The sequence below is a fragment of the Micropterus salmoides genome, unplaced genomic scaffold (assembly GCF_014851395.1).
Source record: "Micropterus salmoides isolate LMB-PRFRI ecotype aquatic unplaced genomic scaffold, ASM1485139v1 Ms_hic_scaffold_16, whole genome shotgun sequence".
NCBI classification, from domain to species: Eukaryota; Metazoa; Chordata; class Actinopteri; order Centrarchiformes; family Centrarchidae; genus Micropterus; species Micropterus salmoides.
In genome coordinates this window covers 4,743,176-4,765,509 of record NW_024040707.1, presented here as the reverse complement: position 1 = coordinate 4,765,509, position 22,334 = coordinate 4,743,176, and the positions used below count along the sequence as shown (strand labels likewise).

The 22,334-nt window shown below is 39.1% G+C and overlaps 1 protein-coding gene across 3 annotated transcripts; it reads right to left on the bottom strand.

Annotated features, from left to right (window-relative positions):
* Positions 1–3,751: 3,751 nt before the first annotated feature.
* On the bottom strand, positions 3,752–20,537 carry ptk6b (PTK6 protein tyrosine kinase 6b). 3 transcript variants are annotated; one of them, XM_038721721.1, is made up of 9 exons: positions 19,936–20,537; positions 17,310–17,431; positions 14,570–14,730; positions 12,883–13,048; positions 9,192–9,353; positions 6,674–6,855; positions 6,435–6,588; positions 4,692–4,876; positions 3,752–4,361 (listed from the first exon to the last, which is right to left on the bottom strand). In XM_038721721.1, the coding sequence occupies exons 1-8, from the start codon at positions 20,337–20,339 to the stop codon at positions 4,695–4,697; spliced, it is 1,533 nt and encodes a 510-aa protein (XP_038577649.1). In that variant the 5' UTR covers positions 20,340–20,537; the 3' UTR covers positions 3,752–4,361; positions 4,692–4,694. The 3 variants fall into 3 exon arrangements, with proteins under 3 accessions (XP_038577649.1, XP_038577647.1, XP_038577648.1); XM_038721719.1 differs by having other exon boundaries at positions 4,699–4,876; XM_038721720.1 differs by having other exon boundaries at positions 4,714–4,876.
* Positions 20,538–22,334: the final 1,797 nt, after the last annotated feature.

Genomic DNA, 22,334 nt, shown 5'->3' with positions numbered 1-22,334 from the left:
CTAGAGGATAAATTAAGGGATTGCCAAAGTCATTCTGTAGTTGTTGATATTTAACTAAAACCTCAAAAATGCCCACCTGCTGGTAGCACTGGAGGAAAAGTCAGGGGATCACCAACGTCATTAGGTTTCATCCTCTGGGGACCATAAATGCTTGTAGACAATTTGATAGCAGTTTCATCCGATACTTGTTCAGTCTGGACCAAAGTGGTGGATCAACCAACAGATCCACATGATGGCTAAAAATACACATACAAAGGGGGTATGTGTGTACACCAACGCGAACCTAGGGTTAGCTGACCAACAGCATGCTACCTAACAGCTAAGAAATACTTAACAACAAGTTTAAAACACAGTTTTAGTTTGTCTTGTTGGTTACGATGATCCTGACCCCAGCCCCTGACGTTAGCATTTCTTTGGCTGTCGAAACGCATCTGCTCCAAATTGGCCCTCGACCTGCCTTTTGTGCTTCACCAAGAAATGGCTCAAAGGCATTTTTGGCATGTATACGGATTAAACAAACAAGATGCAATGTTTTGATTAGTGAGCTTTAGAGGTGTTGATTGCTGTATTTTGTCTGTTAACCTCTTGGCCTCAGGTTAAGATTCCAACGATGGTCGTTCCGACTTGTGACTCGTGTGGTTCTAATGACCATAACGACTGGCGTTACAACAGCCAGGAGCACTCACGAACCAGCGTCATCGACGATCCCGGCAAACGACCCCACTGAGCTTAAATAGCTTAGTTTCCCTACCAGTCAGTCAGAACTGAAGTCTCTTGGATGAGGGACGAAACGTCTTCTAGTATCTTTCACCAAGTGCAGTTGCTCTTGATTTTAACCTTCTTTGGATAACTATGACCCGGATGACTAAGAACCTTCACAGATACCCGTTTCACTCTGCTTTCAGTCTTCATGCTAAGCTAGGCTAATTGCCTCTCAGCTCCATACTTCACACAGAAATGAAGATTGTGACATGTGATTATTTAGGGTCCATTACTTTCTTTTGTCAAATTAACCCAGGTTAGTTTCAGCAGTGAGGTAACTGGAAACGTAGAGTGAGAGAAATATTGTTTTCCATTGTTACTTGGTTTATAATGGTCGGTCAAGTTTTGAACTGAATTCTGTGTGAGGTGTCTCTATGAACCACCATATAAACGTTTTATAACATCACTCAAAAGGCTCTTGACCTTTTTGATGTCTGAGGTCACAGATAAGATGACAGTGTGTTTCTATTTATGTCACTGGATCCACCTGGATCTGATCTATTCTGGTCTGAACTGGTTTAACTGGGCGGGGTGAACAAGAGGATAGGGAGTCACATATTAAACATACTAACACACATACATTTTGGGGCACTGATCCAAGAGACTGCCTTCAAGTAGTAGCCCACATGTGGTCTCGGGTATACATGTGTATGCAGGTGGTTTTTATGCAAGGGCGTACTTTCTAAAAATGCTGCATCATCATTAGAATGAGGTAGAGAACTCATTGTGAAGACAAATGAAGTGTGTAAGAGCTGCAGTTTCATTCACAAAGCCAAATATTCAAAGCTGTCTGGAAACATATTTTCCAAATAATATATTAATGCTGAAATGATCCCTAATTAATCACTTCAAATCATTTCAACTATTTTTATCAAGCAGCAATGCAGAATGTTCTCAGTTTCCAGCTTCTTAAATGTGATGATTTGTTGCGTTTCTGGGTAAACTGAATCTCTAACGTATGATTTCCAATATTTTTTGACAAGACTAAAAAATCAACTAAATTTTTTTTCTACTGGGATCAGTGACTGATTTCCTAAATGTACATTAGACAACACACAAAACTAATTTATCGTCACATGCAAATTTTACATTTTTGTTCTCATTGTAATACAAGTTTGTCGGTATTTATGAAGTGTTTAGCAAAACTGTATTTTAAAAATAATAAAAGGGTTTTGATTTTGAACTTGAACCACAACGTGATTGAGGATATAGGTGTCAAATGTTAGGTGGTGTTGACCCAGTTAACTCCAGTAGCAGACGAGAGGGAATGTAACACCCACAGTCTGGAACTCACTCACTCACTCACAACAGTGTGTTTATGGCATAGACTGTATATAAAAAGGTTTATGGCTGAGAACTAAATGCATATGCATACTGAAAGTGTCCATTAGAAACAATCATTTTTCATTACTTATTAATATAAAATAAATACTAATTATTAATAATATAGCAAAATACAAAATTAAGCCTATACAGAGGACTGTTCATATGTGCAGCAAGTCATGTTGTGTTTGCACCAGGTTGAAAGTGATATGAGTTTGGGTGAGGCAGGTGCTTTGATAAGCCATCAGTCATTTTAAATGGGACAGTAGTCCGTGTTGTTCGACAAGGGCTGCGGTGAAGAGATCTGGCACTGAAAACAATCTTACCAGGCATTTTATCAGCAACATGCATGAGCAACATTCAAAAGAACTGGAAACAAAACGTGACCTGCAACTCACTCTCTTCACACAAGTGTTTTCCATAGCCAGCGTCACTACACTTATTATGGCTTTTGATACTGTTTTTAAGCCAAAGTAACCAAGAAAATCTTTGAAAATTTGCCTTCTATCCTTTTTATTTTACCTGTTAAACTGTAACTTGCTGCCAACATGTGCATTTGCATGTTTTTACAGAATTGTTTGTAATAGTCCACATGCTATCTATGGCAGTGACTATTAACGTAACCTGTGATTGTGGGCTCCCCACAAAATGATGCTTAACCGCAAAGGAAAGCAGAAAATGCTAATTGTTTTAGACCTCCCTCTAATCTGGTTAATTAGACTTCCTCAGGACCATGTTATTTCACGGTGTCGCACACTCATCTATAGCACTGATGCAAACAGTAACTGAGAGAAAGCAAGGGGGTGATCTTGTTGGAGGACTGGGGATTCATTTTCTCCATGTGTTTTCATGTAATTACTCATCAGTTTTGCTGGTTAATGGAGTATTTCTAGTTTACAGCAGTTAAGAGAATGCTGGATTTGATTTGAGAGGATCTGTTGAAAGAGTATGAGTATGTATTGCTGGAAAACAAGTAACTCGTTTGTGCAATGAAAAATGTCACTCTTCATGCTTTAGTTAGAAGATAGATCCTCAGATACTGTGGCTTTGCTGCCCCTTGCTGGCCAAAGCTAAATATTGTAGACAGCTGTCACATATTGAGTTTATCAACAAGTGAGAAATTAGTTGAGTTTGTTTAAATGTTAAATTAACTTTTACAAGTCATTCACTTACTGCTAGTGTATATTTCTCTTTAACTCCTTAGATTGTCACCTCTCAGAATTATTAGTTGGAGCTCTCTACAACATTTGTGCTACTTCAATTTCATCCAACATCAAATAGACGAAGGCTGTTGACAAAATAAGGACTAAAACCTGAGTTTCAAAGTTCATTCTTGGCCTTGGTGGTTTCACGGCTCCCTGCCGGCTGTAAACCTTCAGACCTGTCTCCCCAAAAAATCCATGTACATGTTGTCAAACCTTCATCTTATTTCTGATTTTAAGAGTGGTGTCTGAATTCAAAAAGGTTTACAAAGAAATCTAACAAAGAGATGCAACATATTTTTCTGTAGGAAATTATAACAAACCATAGAACTAGGGCTGTACATATGGATTATTTTTCAAGTCGATTAATCTAACGACTAATTTTGTTTATTCTAAAGAAAGAAAAGTTGCCTATTACTCGATTAACATACCAATTTATCCAAAATAAATATCAAAAACATGTCTAATCAATAAATCTATATTTTATTCAATCATCCTGATGAAGCACATTAGAACAATGACAATTAGCAGCAAATCTTAAATTTCCACGTCACTGCTGTGATGTGATAATAACAATAACAGACATTAATTAAATTAAAAAATTAATTGTTACGTTACCATGACAGCAGTGGGGCAGATATTACTTTTAACATGAAGGCAATAAACATTTTAACGGACTACGTGTGCTCGTGCTGACAATGTGCCGTGCGTGTGTGGCGACAGAAAGTAAACACGATTTGCGGTGCTGCCGTCTCGACAAAGTGCTCCGGGATACTTTCGTTTCAAGGGTTCATGCTGCTTCACGTATTTGTGGACAGCAGCTGTGCTGCAGTGAAGCTGTTTCCAGTTCAGAGAGCTGCACGGAGCAGCACGTTGTTGAGTGTCTGTCTGAAATACTCCAAACTTTGTAGCTGGAGCTTGTCCGGGAGAATCCCACACCGGATGCAGCGACGCGCGTCGACGTATTTACGTAATCGATTACGTCGACGAATCGCCCCAGCCCTACATAGAACACGTTGGCTGTTCTGTGTTGACAGTGGCTACCCATCTCAGTGCAGTATGGACAGTTTTGGTCTGTTGGTCAGACAAAAGAAAATTAGAGTTACATTACACAGTAATCTTTAGTATCTGCTGCATTATTGTCTCAATTAACTGATTAAATCAATTGGGCTATAACATGTCAAATAGTGGAAACGCAGTAGAGCCCAAATTCACATATTTAAAGCTGAAGTGGGCAATGTTCCCCCTTCCCCTCCAGTCTTCCCCCAAAGCTACTCTCCCAAAATTTTTCATGCGCTGTTTCATTCAGACCGAATGAAATGATTGGCCTTGTTTTTGTGTGTCAGAGCATTTCATTTATTGATTGCTGTCAGGATATGAAGAGAATTAAAAAAAAAATCTAACAAATCACTCCAACTCGTAGGACCTGCCCTCCAGTTGGATCTTTAGGGACTTGAAGTCTGGCCTGTCGACTGGCTCGGCGCTCCAACATTTCAGCATGATTTCGTAGAGAAAGTCTGGACATTTGGCCGGAGCTGGCATCCTGTAGCCTTTGGTAACCTGCTGGTACACTTCCTGGTTGCTAAAGGCTGAGAGGAAGCAAGGGATGGAGTGAAGTGGGTAAAGAGAAGAAAAAGAAGTGCAGAAGTGTGGTTAAACATTAGTTTCTATTATAGTTTTGTGCAAGATTAAGTTGTGATTGTGGTGGACTTGAAAAATTATCTAATCTCTGATAAAGAACATGCTCCATCGTCATTGCCATGCCATTCACACACCAACTATAGCACCATACACAACACTGCTTAACCACAAACTATACCATACCATGTATAAATACATTTTCTAAGCATAGTTGTTGACTTTCAGTTCCCTAAATATGTCCAGTTCCCTAAACACCTCTGCCGAAGTGGTGCAACTTCATAGGAAATTGTTTCTTTATTCTATTATCTTGAAAAAACTTCAATTCTATTTTTATATTTTAGGACATTGGACCTTGAAGTGAGCAGAATGTATAGTTGAGAGGGCTACATTTGACACTGTCCATCTGTTGTAAGGGTTAGTAGACTTATTAGGGCTGCACGATTAATCATTTTAACTTCACAATCTCTGTTCAGACCTCCTATGCAATTTCATTTCTACGTGCCATTTACGCTGTGTTTGCATTGCTTGTTGTACTCGTTCCTCCTGTTCATACTGGCCATTAAGAGAAATCCACTGTTCTCCTTCTGTGCAAAAATGCGTAAAAGATGATCTGAAGCTTAAATGAGGTTTCATCTCTCTGAATTGGTCAAATCAAGTGGGTATCTTTCAAAGTCTTTCAGCATAAAATTCCCTTTGTGTTTCACTTGACTGTTTTCTTGTTCAGCTGGATATATATATATATATATATATATATATATATATATATATATATATATATATATATATATATATATATATATATATATATATATATATATATATATATATATATATGAACAGTAGGGATGGTTAGTGCAAGCAAAATATGTTGCAATTTACTTATGGGTATGGGAGTGTTGTTTTAAGACAGACTAAAAGAAATTGTGAACCTATCCTTTTAAATAAATTTAGCATGTGTGAGGGACACAGGAGTTCAATGCAATGGACAAAAAAAAGCTAGAACAACAAAAATGTGTCAGAATTGAGGAAACCCAGTGATGCTGATGAAGAACAAATACATTTTTCTGCCCCTGGTTACGACAAAAATGCTACCATTTAAACAGGTGTATGCTTTTCCAGTAGAAATACCATTATTTGATGTGTCTGACTTCCGGAGGCAGTCTCAAAGAGGTATAACAACAAAGTATGCTTCAAGGACTGCTGAGAATAGTGGAAGATTTTGTTCAAACTGAGGAGATTAAATGGGGATTTGTCTAGTGACAATGAATCGGAAGTTTCATTGTGCAACATCATCAAATCCAAGCTGTACTATAGATTACTGTGAGACACTGTTTTGTCTTAAATGATGGAGACTGTTCTGGCATTCTTGCAAACTTTGATTTCTCCCAGACAACATGAGAAAAATGTTTTCCACTAGGGCTTCAACTTGATATTTCATTTGATTTGAAAGTGCCATAAATTATGTTTTTAAGACCTCTAATCCAAAAAACATGTCATTCCACCAACCTGGGTAAGGATTGCCACCATGGGTTGTGATCTCATAGAGCAAGACACCAAAAGACCAGACGTCTGACTTGTTAGAGAACTTTCCATGGCTGATGGCCTCAGGAGCGCTCCACTTGTAGGGTATCTTTTTATCTTCTGTGATGTAGAACGGCTCCTGGATGAGAAATCTTTGTTTCAAAAACTGCAGGCTTGATTTGACTTTGACTAATATACACAGAAACCCTTCCTTTCCTCCCTACCTTGATCACTCTGGCCAGTCCAAAGTCAGCCACCTTACAGATGTAGTCCTCCCCCACCAGGACGTTTCGAGCCGCCAAATCTCTGTGGATGCTGTTCTGCTCCTCCAGGTATGCCATCCCATCAGCCACCTGAGCGCCCATGTCAATGAGTAACTCAATGTTTTGCTTCTGCCCCTCTGGACCTAAAACAGAAAAGCAAACAGAGAACCAAGAAGTATGGAACTTTTGTTGTCATTGTGTTTTCAGTAAGTGCAATTTATGTTTGTTATTATTTTGCAATGGATATTTGGATATGGATATTTCTTAAGAGGCTTAATTCAAGCGACAGCAAAGGTAAGGCAGGTCATGCTTGGAGTTATTAGGTGACCTCACAAGTGTTCACTGACTTTCCAGCTCTAAGTCTTTGCAGAGTTGTAACTGTTCTTGTCAGGGTGACAACAGTTTCACAGATAAGGCAGGGACTGTAAGGCATCAGGCCAGCAGGTATGTGTTCTCTGGGAATCTTGTATGTTTGCAAGAACTTAATGGCTCCACAGATTAGAGTGCAAATCATGGATACTATCAGATTTCAAAGTGATGTAGGTAATGCATTAGAGTCTAACATCAGACAGATTTGGCTGTTCAGGTTAAGGCCGGTTGAAGATGAGCTAAGAGGGAAAACCTACAGATACTAGGGGGAAAGGCATAAACATAAAAACGGACCCAAAGATGCTATCCTTCAAATTTGGTGTTGGGATCGCAAGTGTTCACAAGTTGTATGCTGACACTGTATCTCTTTGGCCAAGTCTCATTAAACAAGGTACAGGATTGTTTATCTGTCATTATACAACACAAGGCTGTATAACGAATGCTTGATCTGGGATGTTGATAATCAGGTTTCTGTAAAGATGTGGTCACAGCGGTCTCTGATTTCTGTTGCTTGGCCAACATGAGTCTGAGTAGGAGCAGCCTAAAGTCAAAGCTGGGCCAACATGGCTCCTACCCCGGCGCTTTTTTCTCTCCTCTGAGCAATCACCTCTTACTTGGAAACTTATCAACTGACACACCTAAAGCTGGCTCACTTTATTTCCACAACAGACAGCATTATATCAAAACCTTCAGCATTCGGGGCTGTAAAGCAGCTCAGCCTGTGAAGCTTACGTTGGCTCAAGTGGCCAAAATAAAGAGCTGTCAGCATATAAAGTTTAGGGATTGTCAGTGAGATGTCAAACCTTTTACAATATCACACATGACTTATCAGTAATTTGTCATTATTGCAAGTGGATGATTATGTGCAGCATCACTGCTTCGTTTAATCACGCACCACCATCATGTCAAAATGTCAGTTTGTCCAATATGCTTTAATACTATGCTTAATACCTGCAAAACTGACATTCCCATCAGCCTCAGGAGTACTTTGTTTTTTAGCAAATGTCAAGTGCGTCCTTTTTAAGTGCTGCTAGCATGGCTGTAGACTCTTAAAACGAGCTCTAGGATGGCAACAACAACAACAACAAGCAACTGCATAATTTTATCACATTTTTTATGTAGAAATGTGCCTTTGCTTGGTACAAACTTATGTTTAATAATAGTCAATGTCAATACAGACACAGAGATCTATAGGAAGTAAACCTAATTACATTGCAATAACATATACTCAGTGCACTAGCATTGTCCTGTAGGAAGGTGAACCTTCGCCCCAGTCTGAGGTCCAGAGCTCTCTGGAGCAGGTTTTTATCAAGGATGTCTGTACATTGCTGCATTCATCTTTCCCTCGATCCTGACGAGTCTCCTGGTTCCTGCTGCTGAAAAACATCCCCACAGCATGATGCTGCCACCACCATGCTTCACTGTAGGGATGGTATTAGCCAGGTGATGAGCGGTGCCTGGTTTCCTCCAGACATGACGTGCTTTTTCCCGTTTTTTGTTTTTAATAAATTTGCAGAGATTTAGAATAAGGCTGTAACATAACAAAATTTGGAAAAAGTGAAGCGCTGTGAATACTTTCTGGATGCACTGTACTAAGTTTATAATATTTAGTCTAACCTCATTGATACACATGTTTAAAAAAACTCAGTAAACATAATACAATTGCACAGCACATTGAAACCACAGCTGAGCAGTTGAATCAACACCTCTAAACCTTTACCAGGAAAAACTGAACATTGTATCCTTCATGAAGGGAGGATTTGCGGAACATTTTTTTAAGCTAGTATATGGTAAACTGTGTGATTTCCCTACATTTCAACACAAAGCTGAATTGAAAGATAACTCCCTAAAAACTTAAAGTTTTACTGAAATTTTATATCGCACCATCTCAGGAAATGTCAAAGCTCTAACCCTCTTACCCTTCAACTGGAGTGCGTGGATGTTGAGCAGACCTCAAGTTGCATGTATGTGATTCATGTGGTGGCATAAACAAAACAAAAAAAGGACTGATGCAAGCAAGGCTATTGTGTCGGGGGCTTGAACTGTTGGCTTCTAAAGGGGGGCGGGACTGACTGTTTGCTGCAAAAGATAGAAGAACACTGAGGTTTACCTCTGAGGAAGTTGAGCAGGCTGCCTTTTTCCATCAACTCAGTGATGATGTAGTAAGGTGCTGAGGCCGTACAGACAGCAAACAGGGAGATGAGGTGACGATGACGGAGACGCTTCAGGATCTGAACTTCGCTCTGAAATTCGCGATAGTTCAACTCCGAGTCTAGAGAGAGAGAGAGAGAGAGAGAGAGAGAGAGAGAGATAATTAATAGCAAAACAGAAGAAACAGAGATGAAAATGAGGAACAGAGATGAAAGAGGAACAGGGAAATAAAGAAATGAGCTGGGTAGACTGAGAACCATCAGGCAATAGAAGGAAACCACATTGAAATTTGGACCATTTTACAGATATGACAGGGGAAACTAACTGTGGATCGGGGTGTGCACCCATATCATATCTTAACTTGTCACACAATGCCGTTGTACCGTTAAACACAACGACAACAAGCATGGCTGAAAGCGAAGGTAGCATTGACCTGCTCCATGGTGGAGCGACAATATTAGCCAAAGTATTAAAATGTTTCTGTTTCAGTTCATCCGTTTTTGATAAAATCATGCTAGCTGTGGTAGTTATAGAATTTATTGTGCAATGTAACCAAACTTTTATGTAGTACCAGTACACTGTCGCCGGACACACATGTGGGTAGTTTGCAAATACTAGAAGACAAGATCACATTAGTCCTGTTTTTAGCCTTCACTGGTTACCAGAGCATTTTAGAATTGAATTAAGTTTTGATTTTTTTGTTCAGTCCTGTAAAGCACTTTGAAACTTTGTTTTGATAAGTGCTGGATTTATAAATGAAGCATTGTGGTGCTTCAGAGACGTCACATCTTCGTCATTTTTATCAGTGAAAATTAAGTGCAAAAATTACCATTCCCACAAAAAAAGTGCCTCATATGGAAATATCGGTCAAAATAATTGCAATACGATTTATTTCTTTGCATATTGTTCATCCCTATCTGAATTTGCAGTTGGCTTTGCCCAGTGACAATCCAATAAACCCAAAAAACTGATGTCGTTATCAATATCAACATTTTTCCCACTGTTTTTGTACCAATATTGTGGTGGTCATGTGCAAGTGGCTTACATGGATGCTTTCATTAACCAACCTGCTGTAGAACAAATGCTAATTTATGTTTGATTAACTAAAGCTACGTTTTAGCAAAGTTACAGTCCAGTAAGAGGCCTTGTGTCATGGCCAGGCAGGTGTCTGTGTGGAACAGCAACATAGTTCTGGTCTGAACCACTGCTCTAAATCAGTGCAAAAGGGAAATTAAACTCCAGGTGACCACAGCAAGAGTTCTTGCTTTATTTAATGTAGGCATCTGTTATACAAAAACAACATATACTGTTTGCTATGAAGACACTAATGCTAAAATTATTAGTATATTAATCAATCCAAAAACATCCTTAGCTTCTCAAATGGGAGGATTTTCTATGTTCCTTTGTTTAGTAATCAGTATTATTGGAATGTATTTGGATTTTAGACTGATGGTTTTGACAAAAGAAGCATTTTGAATATGTCCCCTTCAACCTGAAATAAGCGTTCTTCACAATTTTCTGACTGATGCTTGGAAATTATGACATTGTACATAAAACATTTACTTCCTGCTTAGAGAAGTTTGCTGTACAGTAAATGAGTCATCGGGTCAATCAAGTGAGCTTGACAGACTGCAGTTTAAGTGCTGTGCAACATGCTTCTAAAATGTCTCACCTGACTACTCCCTCACCCTGCACTCCCTTTTACTGTCTACAGGTGCTTGTTGCGCACACGTAATCCAGATGTCCTGGATGAAAACAACATATTGTTGCTATTTAAACAGTAGTACGTTGTAGCATCAGCACATACTTTATGCCAAAAAGATCAATTTATACTCATCAGTTAAGGTGAAAAAATATTTTAGTGATTGTTACACAACACAGCAGCAGATTTGATGAACTGTCCAACCGCCTGTTAGGTCAGTTTGACACGTAACGATGCTGCTTGTGTTGCCAGATATGTATGACAGCATCTGAGGTATATCAATGGGTCTTAACATGATAGATCTGGAAATTACTCTACATTCTTATTCTGTCTGTACATGTTCAACCCCACCCAGTTTCACACATTTAAAAAACAGGTCAGTTTTCAAGTGTACATTGTATATTTCACTATTCAAGTATTAGGTAATACACAGTGATTGATATGCTGAGAAACACCTGAGTCACCTGAAGCTTTTTAAGATTTACTGTAGAGGGATTTCTGACATGTTGGGAACTATGATGGGTCCAGGTCAGATTAGCTTGGTTATGCACAAACACTGGAAGCAGAAGAAACAGTTGGACAACTGCTGAAGGACCTTCACAGGTGCAGTTGTCTTGCTAAATGAGGAATTAGAAATGAGTAATATAGCCAATACCACAGTGACCTGAAAATGTACTTTCTGATTGGTTTTATGTTTGCATGAAGGACTGCAGCTATGTGCAGCTCTCAGGTGTTGGTGATTTATTAATCTAGCAAAAAAAAAAACACAATCTGCACAATGTCATAAGAGCTTGCATATGAGATAAAATATGACTTTTTTTGGGGAATTTAAGATGTCACAACTGTAGGGGTGTCTCCGACTAAGGATTACGTCGAATCAGAACGGTCAGTTGTCGAGAACTGCATGCTGGTCGCGGTTCCTCCCGAGTCTATTCCAAGTATTGTTTGTGCACTGACGCCCCCTGCTTTAAGGTTTAGGGTGACAATTTAGGATTTATTCACTTATTCATTTATTAAAAGCTTCTTTCTTTTCACACGTTTCCTTTACTGCACTTGCTGTATATTAACTTATCGAGAGAAAATCTGTAGTTTTATGTCAAATCAGACGTTGAGCACACCTAAATAGCAAAAACGGCATGATCCTCATTTCAAAACGCTTCTGCAAAGATTCGACTGTGAGATTGGGAGTTGAATCGGGCTCCGCCTATCAAATCTTCGACTACTCGGGGTCAGCCCTACACAACTGTAACTTTTACATTTGTATTAAACATGACTGTACTTATCCTACTCTACTTCTGTTACTCATCCTCCCATTTCTACAACATTTTTACAACATAGAACATATTTATAGCTATCTAACATGACCCATGGAGTTCTAGTGAGAAATTGCTGCTAGCAATAACAATAAGCACGCCAATAAATTAACCCCCACCCCACAGCAATATATATAGTATTAGCAGCAGGTATGCAAAAACTCATGATATTAGAGGCCTGCAATTAGGGCTGTAGCTTGGTTCTTTTCATGATGGATTAATCTGTTTATAAATAAAGTTTATGAAATGTCAAATCTCATACAGATGCTCTCAGAAGCCTTGGTTTTGTCACAGATATCCAGCTTACAATGATGGAAAACCGAGAAAAGAAACAAATATTCACACATTTGAGAAGCTAGAACCAGAGAATGTCAATTTTGCTTGATGAAATTATTTAAATGAATTTTTTTTATCAAAATCATCGGCAATATTTGAAGAACCAGCCTAAATACACATTAACAGAAAGGTTTGTACCTATTTTTCCTCATGAGTTGTTGGGCAAAACCATCCACCATGTTATTAGTAGTAGTATATCGAACACTTTCCACCTCGCTTTTTTTGTAAATTGTCTAGCTAAGCGCCAAACCCCGTCTGTTAAATCATCCTTCATTAGATCAACAGAGATAGTGAAATACCACTTTTGAGGATCTTGATGGCGACTTTAATATGGTTTTTCCAGTGTCCTCTGTAGACTTCAGCGAAGTAGCCACTGCCCAGCTGCTCCTCCAGGGTAAACTCCTCTTTCGGGAGCTCCCACTCATCCACCGTAAAATGATTCAAATCTGGGGTGTTGGGCTTTTTCTGATGGGGAAAACACACACATACACACACTTGTAGGTCATAAAAGGGGCACAAACACAGCTCATTCATTCTCATCCATGCATATAGGCAGGATTTAAATGGGTGTGCACATGAGAATTTGCAGTAGGTCCAAAAGGGAGTCTTCACATGTCTTGTTTTGTCCAACCAACAGTCCAAAACCCAAATAGATTTAGTTAACTATCACACAAAATAAAGAAAAAGAGCAAATCCTCACAATTCAGAATCTAAAACTGTGGTTCTTCTGCATTTTTGCTTGTAAATGACTAATTGATAATCAAAATAGTTAGTCTAGTTGACACAATGCAAAATCTTTGTTTATAAATTTTTATTTAACCTTTTATTTAAGGTTAGCTGATTGAGAACACCTTGCTCAAGACCTTGCTCAGGCAAGGTTGTGCAGTCTAACATGTAGTTTTACATAAAATACAAATACAATGTATAAAGTGGTCAGCAGTTAATGAAATGACTCATAGAGTAACACTGGTACTATAGCAAATAGCACTCCTTAAAGTAGATGTCAAAACCAAGTCTGCTCCATATCTGAGCGAATGACGTTCAGGTATGTGCAATAATGTTTGCGCCCAACTACACAGATAACAGTTCCATAAGCTATGATAAGATAAGTAGGCCTGCTTAAAATATGCTAATACGCCAAACTGGCAAACAAAAATATAAACGGCAAAAGATATAAATGATACAGTAAAATAGAGAATATATTGCTTGCTGTAATCAATCCTCCTGGTCATACTGGACATTAAGATATCCCTTCCTAACATGCTTCTGATCGAGGTGATGGAGGACAAAATCCAAAGTCCTGTGCAAAAATGTGAAGTTTATCTGAAGCTAATATTGGGGGTCAGCAGTCTGAATCATCAAATCTTTTTAGTACAAATCCCCTCTTTTGTGTGTTGCTATCCCTCCAATGCAACTCAAGGCAGAAAAACTGCTGGGGAAACTGCATTTGTACTAAAACTGTTCCCCATCACTTCCATTTGAAGCTGTTGCCCATAGGCATGGAGTATTGCTTTAAGAAAGACTTGAAAAATGTGAACCTATTCTTTAAATCTGCATGTAGAATAATTTTAACCTAATGACCGTGCTGAACTTCAACATTGTGTTCATGTGACATGAGTTGTTGTTGTGAGACGGGCTATTTTCTGTAGTTTTGTCAGTAGCATGTGACTTTTCTGTACTTTCGAATTTACACAGAAGCTGTGGTAGTGGCCGCTGGGAAGGTTTTTGACCACAGTAACTTTGTCACAGAGCTTTAAATTATATCAAACATACAAACAGTTCTGAAGCCGTGTTGCATGATTTGGTAAAATAGCGTTCAGGCTCAGTCGTAAAACAAAACAATTCACCCACAAACACCAGGAAGCGTATGAATGAACAACATCTAGCAATGTTTTTTTATCGCTGAATGTCCAGACTTCTGGTTTTCACATGAACAGAAATAAGAGGAACAAACTATATTATAAGCATCATGATAGCCTGTCTTACCCTTTTGCTGGGGTTTCCCAGTCTGTATATGTTGTTCAGGCTGTTGGCACAGTAGTACTCCACCAAGTCAATCAGAGAGCTGAAGTTGCGGTTGTACTCCACGTAAAAATTATCACCTGCTTGGAGGATCTTAAAATGCTTCACCTGATTGCTGACCCTCACTGTAGAAAGATTCACACATATACACAAAGTCAGAAATATGAGTGTATAAGGTCCATTGTAGGTCAAATAAAATGTAATTACAGAGCCGAGGGGAAAAAAAATCAGAATTTCCGAGATTAAAGTCACAAATTTACGAGAAGAAAACTCTGATGTGCTTGTGTTGTTAAAGGCTCTGTACTCTATTAAGCAGGGTATGCAGATGTTAATAACAACAGCCATCACATATAAACTACTTTCACCAACCACTTTTAGAAGATACTACTATTCAAAGACCAGAAGCATAAAAAATGGGAGGAACTGCAGACATTTATAAATGACTAGATGTGACACATGCTTTCAAGTGGCTTTGTTGCAGTCCCTCATATCTGCCCACCTGTCTGAAAGCTCCAGCTCTCCTCCTTATACTTTTCTTGAATGCTGAATGCTATCACCCCTCCCATGGCTCCATAAAATAAAAAATCTACAATGGCCCTAATACTTAGCATAGCAAAAATTGTTAAAATAATTAAATGCAAAGATCCTCCTCAGTAGGATTTTGTAAGATTTCACTTAAGAAGTCATTTTTGTCACGTTTTTGTCTCTTAACTGCATTGCATTATGTTGATATAAATGGGGTGGACAAAATAATGGATCTACCTCGATATAAAGAATTACAATCACCACAAACTACTTCCTCCAAAATGAACATACAAATAAATCAAAACCTCTCTGAAACAGACTGCAGGGCTACACATACAAAACAGAACATTATAACCTTCATGAATGGAGGATTTATTGCATGACTGAACCTCAAATACTGGCAACAGAGTTGTCTTAAGGACTCAACTGAAGTTAACCCTGTGATCGACTGGCACCCTGTGCAGAGTTCACCCTGCCTCTTGCAAAATGCATGCTGGGATAGTAACGGGCACGGTAGAAGCTGCAGAACTGCGGCCTCTATTCATTAGTCACTGTAACTTACACTGTACATTTAAGGTTACAGATACACTGAAGCTTATTGTTGATCATTTCTTCTCTGCTCTGCTCGCCTGCCATTCACCGGTCTTGTGCAGAGTTTTGTGCGTGTGCCGTGCGGCCGACAAATGCATGCACGTCGCGTTTCCTCGCGGGTCTATTTCAAGTACTATTTAAAAATGATTTAATAATCTTTGTGTGGTTTATCAATTGTGATAAATGATCCGAATGTCCCGCGAGGTGCAGACAACTCGGCACAACAACGGTAAGGCTGGAGCTCCATCTCTCTGCCACTAGGCTACATCATAGACACACACGCACGCACTGACCCGCCTTCTTTAAGGCTAAATTTGGGTTTTTTTCACTTTTAAAACATTTATTAAAAGCTATTTTCTTTTTATGTTTATTTACAGCATTAAAAGTTGAAATGTATATTGTAATAGGCTGTATATGAACTGATTGAAGGAAACTGGTAGTTCTATGTAAAATCAGACGTTGAGCACCCCCGTATTGCCAAAATGGCATGATCCTTGTTTTGATGCGAAGCTTCGACTGAGATTGACAGTCGAATCAGGCTCCGCCCATCGAAGCATCGACTATGCGGGGTCAGCCCTAGTAGAAAGCATACTGTAAATACTGACATTTTCTCTGGTTATGCTTCTGTTGTTGCTCTTTGAAAGGGCAAGAACAGAATTATCACGCTCCTGGTAGGTCTCCCAATGTTTGGATATTATAGAAACGTCAAACTTTTATTCCCTTTTCTACTTTCTTTGTTTTTGTGCCCCCTTAGTCAACTTAAAGGATTTGTTCAACATTTTGGAAATCACCCTTATTTGCTTTCTGGCAAAGAGTTAGATGGGAAGATTGATACCAACAAAATGGAAAGGTGAAAATAACAATTTGCCGTTTTACTGGGTCGTTATGTGCCGGACAAGCTAAGCTAACCTTCTGCTGGCTGAAACTTTCATTTATCCTCCAGATATGAGAGTAGTATCTTCTTATATAACTTTACGCCAGAAAGCAAATAAACGTATTTCCCAAAGTGTCAAACAATTTCTTTAACCGATAGGCAACTTGTGCCTTTTGGTTTCCAGGAAATCTCCTCGATTGCATTGAAACTGACAATGCATCCATGTCCACAATGCAAAATTCTGGTATTTACGAAGATTTCTGATTTGCACTACAGTCAACAACTTGTTTGGAAGCAATAAATGCTGTAGTAGTTAAGGCTGTGATCAATTTAAACAGAACCCACACCCAGATCGATCATAGGTAGGGTCAGTTTTAGGCCAGGCAGTTACTAGATAAAGGCGTGGCTAGGGAAGGGTCAGGTAAAGTGTGATGTCCTCCAATGAAACAGCGTTCCATTGTTTGTATGTTAGTTCCTTATCAGCTGGATGGCCTACACACAAACTTCTAAATTTTAAAGCTGACTGTCCCTATATTTTACACATTACTTCCTCCACATCTACCGAACTGTCTTCCCAAATCCATCCTACACTTTGAACTGAAGTAAAACTCCCTTTTTGCTCTCTCTATTTTATCCCACCAACAACCCACACATCACTCCGCCTCTGGTTCCCTCTGCAGGCTTCCTCCATCACCCCTCTCATTCTTGTCTTGCCTGAAAGAACGTATCCAACGTTGTCCTTCTCACTGTGTCGGATGAGGAAAGCTCCGTTGTCGTTTCCTGGTCCCAGCAGGTAGCTTTGGGCCTCAAAGCGGCTCATTGTCCCAAAATACCATCTGGATCAAGACAGAAAGCCATAAATTAAAATTAAATATTAGCAAGTGTTTGCATGGTCTTAAACTTTAACTACAATAATAATAGTAGTAGTATAGTAATAATCACAATAAGAAGATATTGTGTAAATGGTAGATAAGCATAATAAAGATCTGGCAATTTATTGTTTGATTGTGTTAAATCATTTATGTCTACCTGTGAAAATCCTGGGATCTCGTTTTTAGATTCATGCAAATATTTTCAAGGTATAACTTTGAGTGGTTTGAGTATCTAAACATGTAAGAAGTCTTCATAGCAGGTGCAAATACAGAGTACTTGTTGTGTGTTAAACTGCCACAAACACTTAATCTCTGACTTCTAAACTTCTAAACTCGTCTTTGGACAGTTATTGTGATTATCATGAGTGGAAACAAAACTAGATGTTATAAGGTAAGTTGAATAATTGAAAGTCGGTTAACAGAAAATTAATCACCAACCGTTTTGATAATCAGTTAATAGTTTCAATCATTTTGCAAACACAAATGCCAAACATGCGATGGTTCCAGCTCCTCAAATGTGAAGATTGGCAGCTTTTTGTTGTCATATGATTATTAAATTACTGTTAGTTGGACAAAACAAGCAATAAATCTGAAGTTGTCACCAGAAGTCCTTGTGATGGGCATTTCATAGAAACAAACAGAAAATAAAATCATTAATCAATTATGAAAATAATGGTTATATTTTATCAGCAAAATGTTATTACTGCTAAATGTAATACTACAATTAATCATAAAAAAACCCAAATCAATAGTGAATTTAAACTTTCCAGCACCTGTTGACATGTGGGAATAACCACACGTTACACACTTCCCATTCTGCTGAAGCAATAAACAGAGAGAGAGCAACAAAACAAGAAGTGGTGAGGCTGACTCAGAAGTGTTTGCATCACTGCTCAGAAACACTGAAACACTCAGACATGGCGATTACATTATGGTGATATTTCTCATGGTGCTGCTAACACAGGGTTAGGTGTATATATGTGTTGCAGCTTTATGAATGCTCTCTTGCTTATAGGAAAATATAGCATTTATGAGGACGAGTGGAGTCATTTATTTGGTTGATGTTCAAGTTTTATTGGAGGCTTTTGCTCAAATTGGTTCTTAAATAGCATCCACATACATTTTGTAGCTAATTTTGCTAGAACAGTTATTGTATCTTTGCAACCTAGTGGTATTAAATACAAATCCCATGCCTGTCACTTTCTGTCAACTGTCAAACCAATGAAAGAAGGGTGTGTAAAAACAAATAAAACTATAGCTACAATATGCCCTAAACTGGACAATAATATTGTGACGTATTTCATGCTTGCTCGCTTACCTAAAATATGATTTATGTTTAGTTTAATTGTGATCAAGCTGAGAAGGAAGGTGAAATAAAATGCCAAGTTGACAAGTGGAGGACACAAGAGGACTTGTTGAACTGAACAAGTGCATGTGTTATTTAAAGTTGAACCAAAAGCACCATAATTCCACTGCATAGCACATGGTGCATTTAATATTAACTGGAAAGTGTGACAGTGGATTGACTTTCCTCCTGTTTGACATGGCAAGGGCGTCACTTTATGATGAAAAGTGTTGGGGGGACTTAGGGGCTCAGATTAGGGGTGGGAAGAAAAACTTAGCTCGCAAGATATCAAGAGAGGCAATAAATAAGATGGACAAAGATCCTTTTAAACGTATGAGCAACACATATATAGGCATGATTTCGTCTTCCCTCCTCTTTTGTCATGTTCACAGGGAGAGAATGGAGAACTTGGCCAAAAATAAACTGTTAATAAGTTGTTAAAGTTGTTGATTGGTGCATGCACGTTTTTGGGTAATTTTTATAAATCAGTAGCTTGTTTGTTTTTTTGACAATGCACATTTTGTTTCCTCTATATTTTAATTGCATTTCATGTTTTCTTAATGTGGAAGCCTTTCTAAAGGCATGCTATTTAACTACAAGCTATGTTTCAGAAAGTATTTTTAAAATATTATTCTTTGTGGTGGGGGCAAAATCGGGGTGTTTCTGCCTTCAGTCTCCTCTTAAGGAGGTGAAAAAAAGTGGTGTGGACATGTCCCCAGCGTCCCCAGTGTAAATTACATCTATGGTGGAATTTGGTTATGTTTATGCAGCTAAAGCTTCTGAAAGGGTAAAGTTTGTGGCAAGTCATTTCATAAGTTGAGAGCAAGTTTTAAAAGAAATGCCAAAGACTTGAGCTTAACTGAGCTTGTAATTTACTTTTCAAGACCTAGTGTTTGTTTCATGACGTTTGAAATATGACCTGCTAGCTTGCCTGAAATGTTGTGAGATTTTTTTAAGGGACGAAGTTGCACAAGAAGTCAAACGCAGCCTAACCTGTCTCAAAAATCTTTTAAGTTATGAAGTTAGCCTTGTTTGAAAATGACTGAGAAATCCACACGAAATAGGTTAACTGTTAAGGAGCAGTCGGTTTCTTAAAATATTATGAAAAAGTGACACCACTCACGGTTGCATTTCTAGGGATTCCGCCCTGACCAGGTAGTTATTGGGCACGATCCCGGTGTCCAGGACGCACCCGTTCTTGTCGATCCTCCGTGCGGTCCACCAGTCCCCCTTGCGGCTGATAACATTGAACAGATCCCCCTCCTGAAATGACAGCTCATCCTTGTGACGGGCTTCAAACGGCCACACCGCCGTGTAGATAGAGCTGCTCTCGGGCACACTGTCCGCCGGACCCGGACAAGGACTCGGTGGTCTTTCCTCACCGCGGCCGTCACTGCCGCGCTCTCTTCCCCCTCCACTACCACTGACTACTCCGTCTCCTCCTCCAGGAGAAGCCTTCTTGTCTTTGAAAATCCTCTGCCATAGTGATTCCAAACATGGACAAGATTTCTGCAGACACTCACCCATAGATGACCATGAATGACCCCGCTTAGAGCCGCTGTCCCTCGCGTCTGTCTCTGAGCGCGCCCGCCGAGAGAACACCGGCTACACCTGTTGAACAGGTAGAGGGGATGGAGCGCTGAGAATCCTCAGAATGTCTTTACAGAGAAACTGCTGCGTTTCGGCTCGTCTTGTTGAGACTGTGACTCCTGACTACTGCGCCCAAAGGGCTGACAACAACTTCCTTATGTCGAGCAATAGGCGTCATAAATCTCAAACTCTTTTTCTTTGTTTTACTTTTACTGCCCTTTTATAAAAGGTTCATAAGTTGTAACTAATGACTTTATTAATGATTAACAAACTATTTACTAATGCTTTATAGATTATGCTACTTATAGGCTATTAAGACCAGGGTGGCCAGGTTGTGGGAAAAATCCAGATGTTTAGTCTTTCTTTTTGGTAGATGGATGCATACATGACCCTTAGTGTCTCACTTAATAATAACCCATCAAGTCTGCAGTTGAGTTAATAGGTAGCTTAAGTAATAAATAGTTTAAATAATCAGATTAGCAGTTTTAAGTTGTCAATAAATAGGCTACATTTTGGTTCAGATTGTTTACAGCCCAAAAAATGGGCCATACTTTTCAGCTGAAATGTGACACTTACTGAAAATTTAAGAAAGAAATTGAGGATACAAAACAGGTTCATAGGTGTATAAGTACAGTCCCCTTCAAAAGTATTGGAACGGTAAGGGAAATTACTTTTTTTTTTGTTCACTGAAAACATTTGGGTTTAAGATCAAAAGAGGAGTATGAGACAAGAGTTCACTTCAGCAACAGCTCTCATTTCCTGGTATTCACATCTAGATGTGTTAAACAACTCGGGACAAACCACCCTTTGTTTGAACCCACCCATTTTTCAAGTGAGCAAATCTATTGGAACATGTGACTGACAGATGTTTCTTGTGTTGCCCAGGTGTTGCCTTTTAGGTTGATTGTCCAAACATTAAATAGCTCTGCATGACTAGACTAAGTTTTCATCCTTGGTTCACACCTATAAAGACTGCATTTCCTGTTTAAAGAGAATAAACCAACATAAAGATCAGAGAGCTGTCTATGGGAGAAAAGCAAGCCATTTTCAAGCTGAGAAAAGAAGGAAAATTGACCAGAGCCATCGGACAAACATTGGGCAGAGCAAACACAACAATTTGGAATGTCCTGAAAAAGAAAGAAACTACTGGTGTACTGAACAACAGACGTCCAACAGGTCGGCCAAGGAAAACAACAGTAGTTGATGACAGAAATATGGTGAGAGCTGTGAAGAAAACCCCCAAAACATCAGTAAGTGACACCAATGACTTCCACAGTGCAGGGGTGAAGGTATCATAATCCGCTGTTTGAAGAAGACTCAGAGAGCAGAAATATAGAGGCCACACCACAAGATGCAAACCACTCATCAGCAGGAAGAATCGCAAGGCCAGATTGAAAATCGCAAAGAAGTACAGAGATGAGCCGCAAAAGTTCTGCAACACAATCTTATGGACTGATGAGACCAAGATTAATCTGTACCAAAGTGATGGAAAGGCCAAAGTGTGGAGAAAGAAAGGAACTGCTTATGATCTGAATCATACAAGCTCATCTGTGAAGCATGGTGGAGGTAATGTCATGGCTTGGGCGTGCATGGCTGCTTCTGGAACAGGCTCATTAATATTTATTGATCATGTAACTGATGGTAGCAGCAGAATAAATTCAGAAGCAGAAACATTTTGTCTGCCAATTTACAGAGAAATGCATTGAAACTAATTGGGAGGAAGTTTATCGTGCAGCAGGACAATGACCCAAAGCACACTGCCAACAAAACAAAGGACTTCATCAGGGGAAAAAAAGTGGAAGGTTTTAGACTGGCCAAGTCAATCAACTGACCTTAACCCTATAGAGCATGCATTTCACCTCCTAAAGCGGAGACTGGAGGGAGAAACCCCCTGAAACAAACAAGAACGGAAAGAAGCTGCGGTAAAAGCCT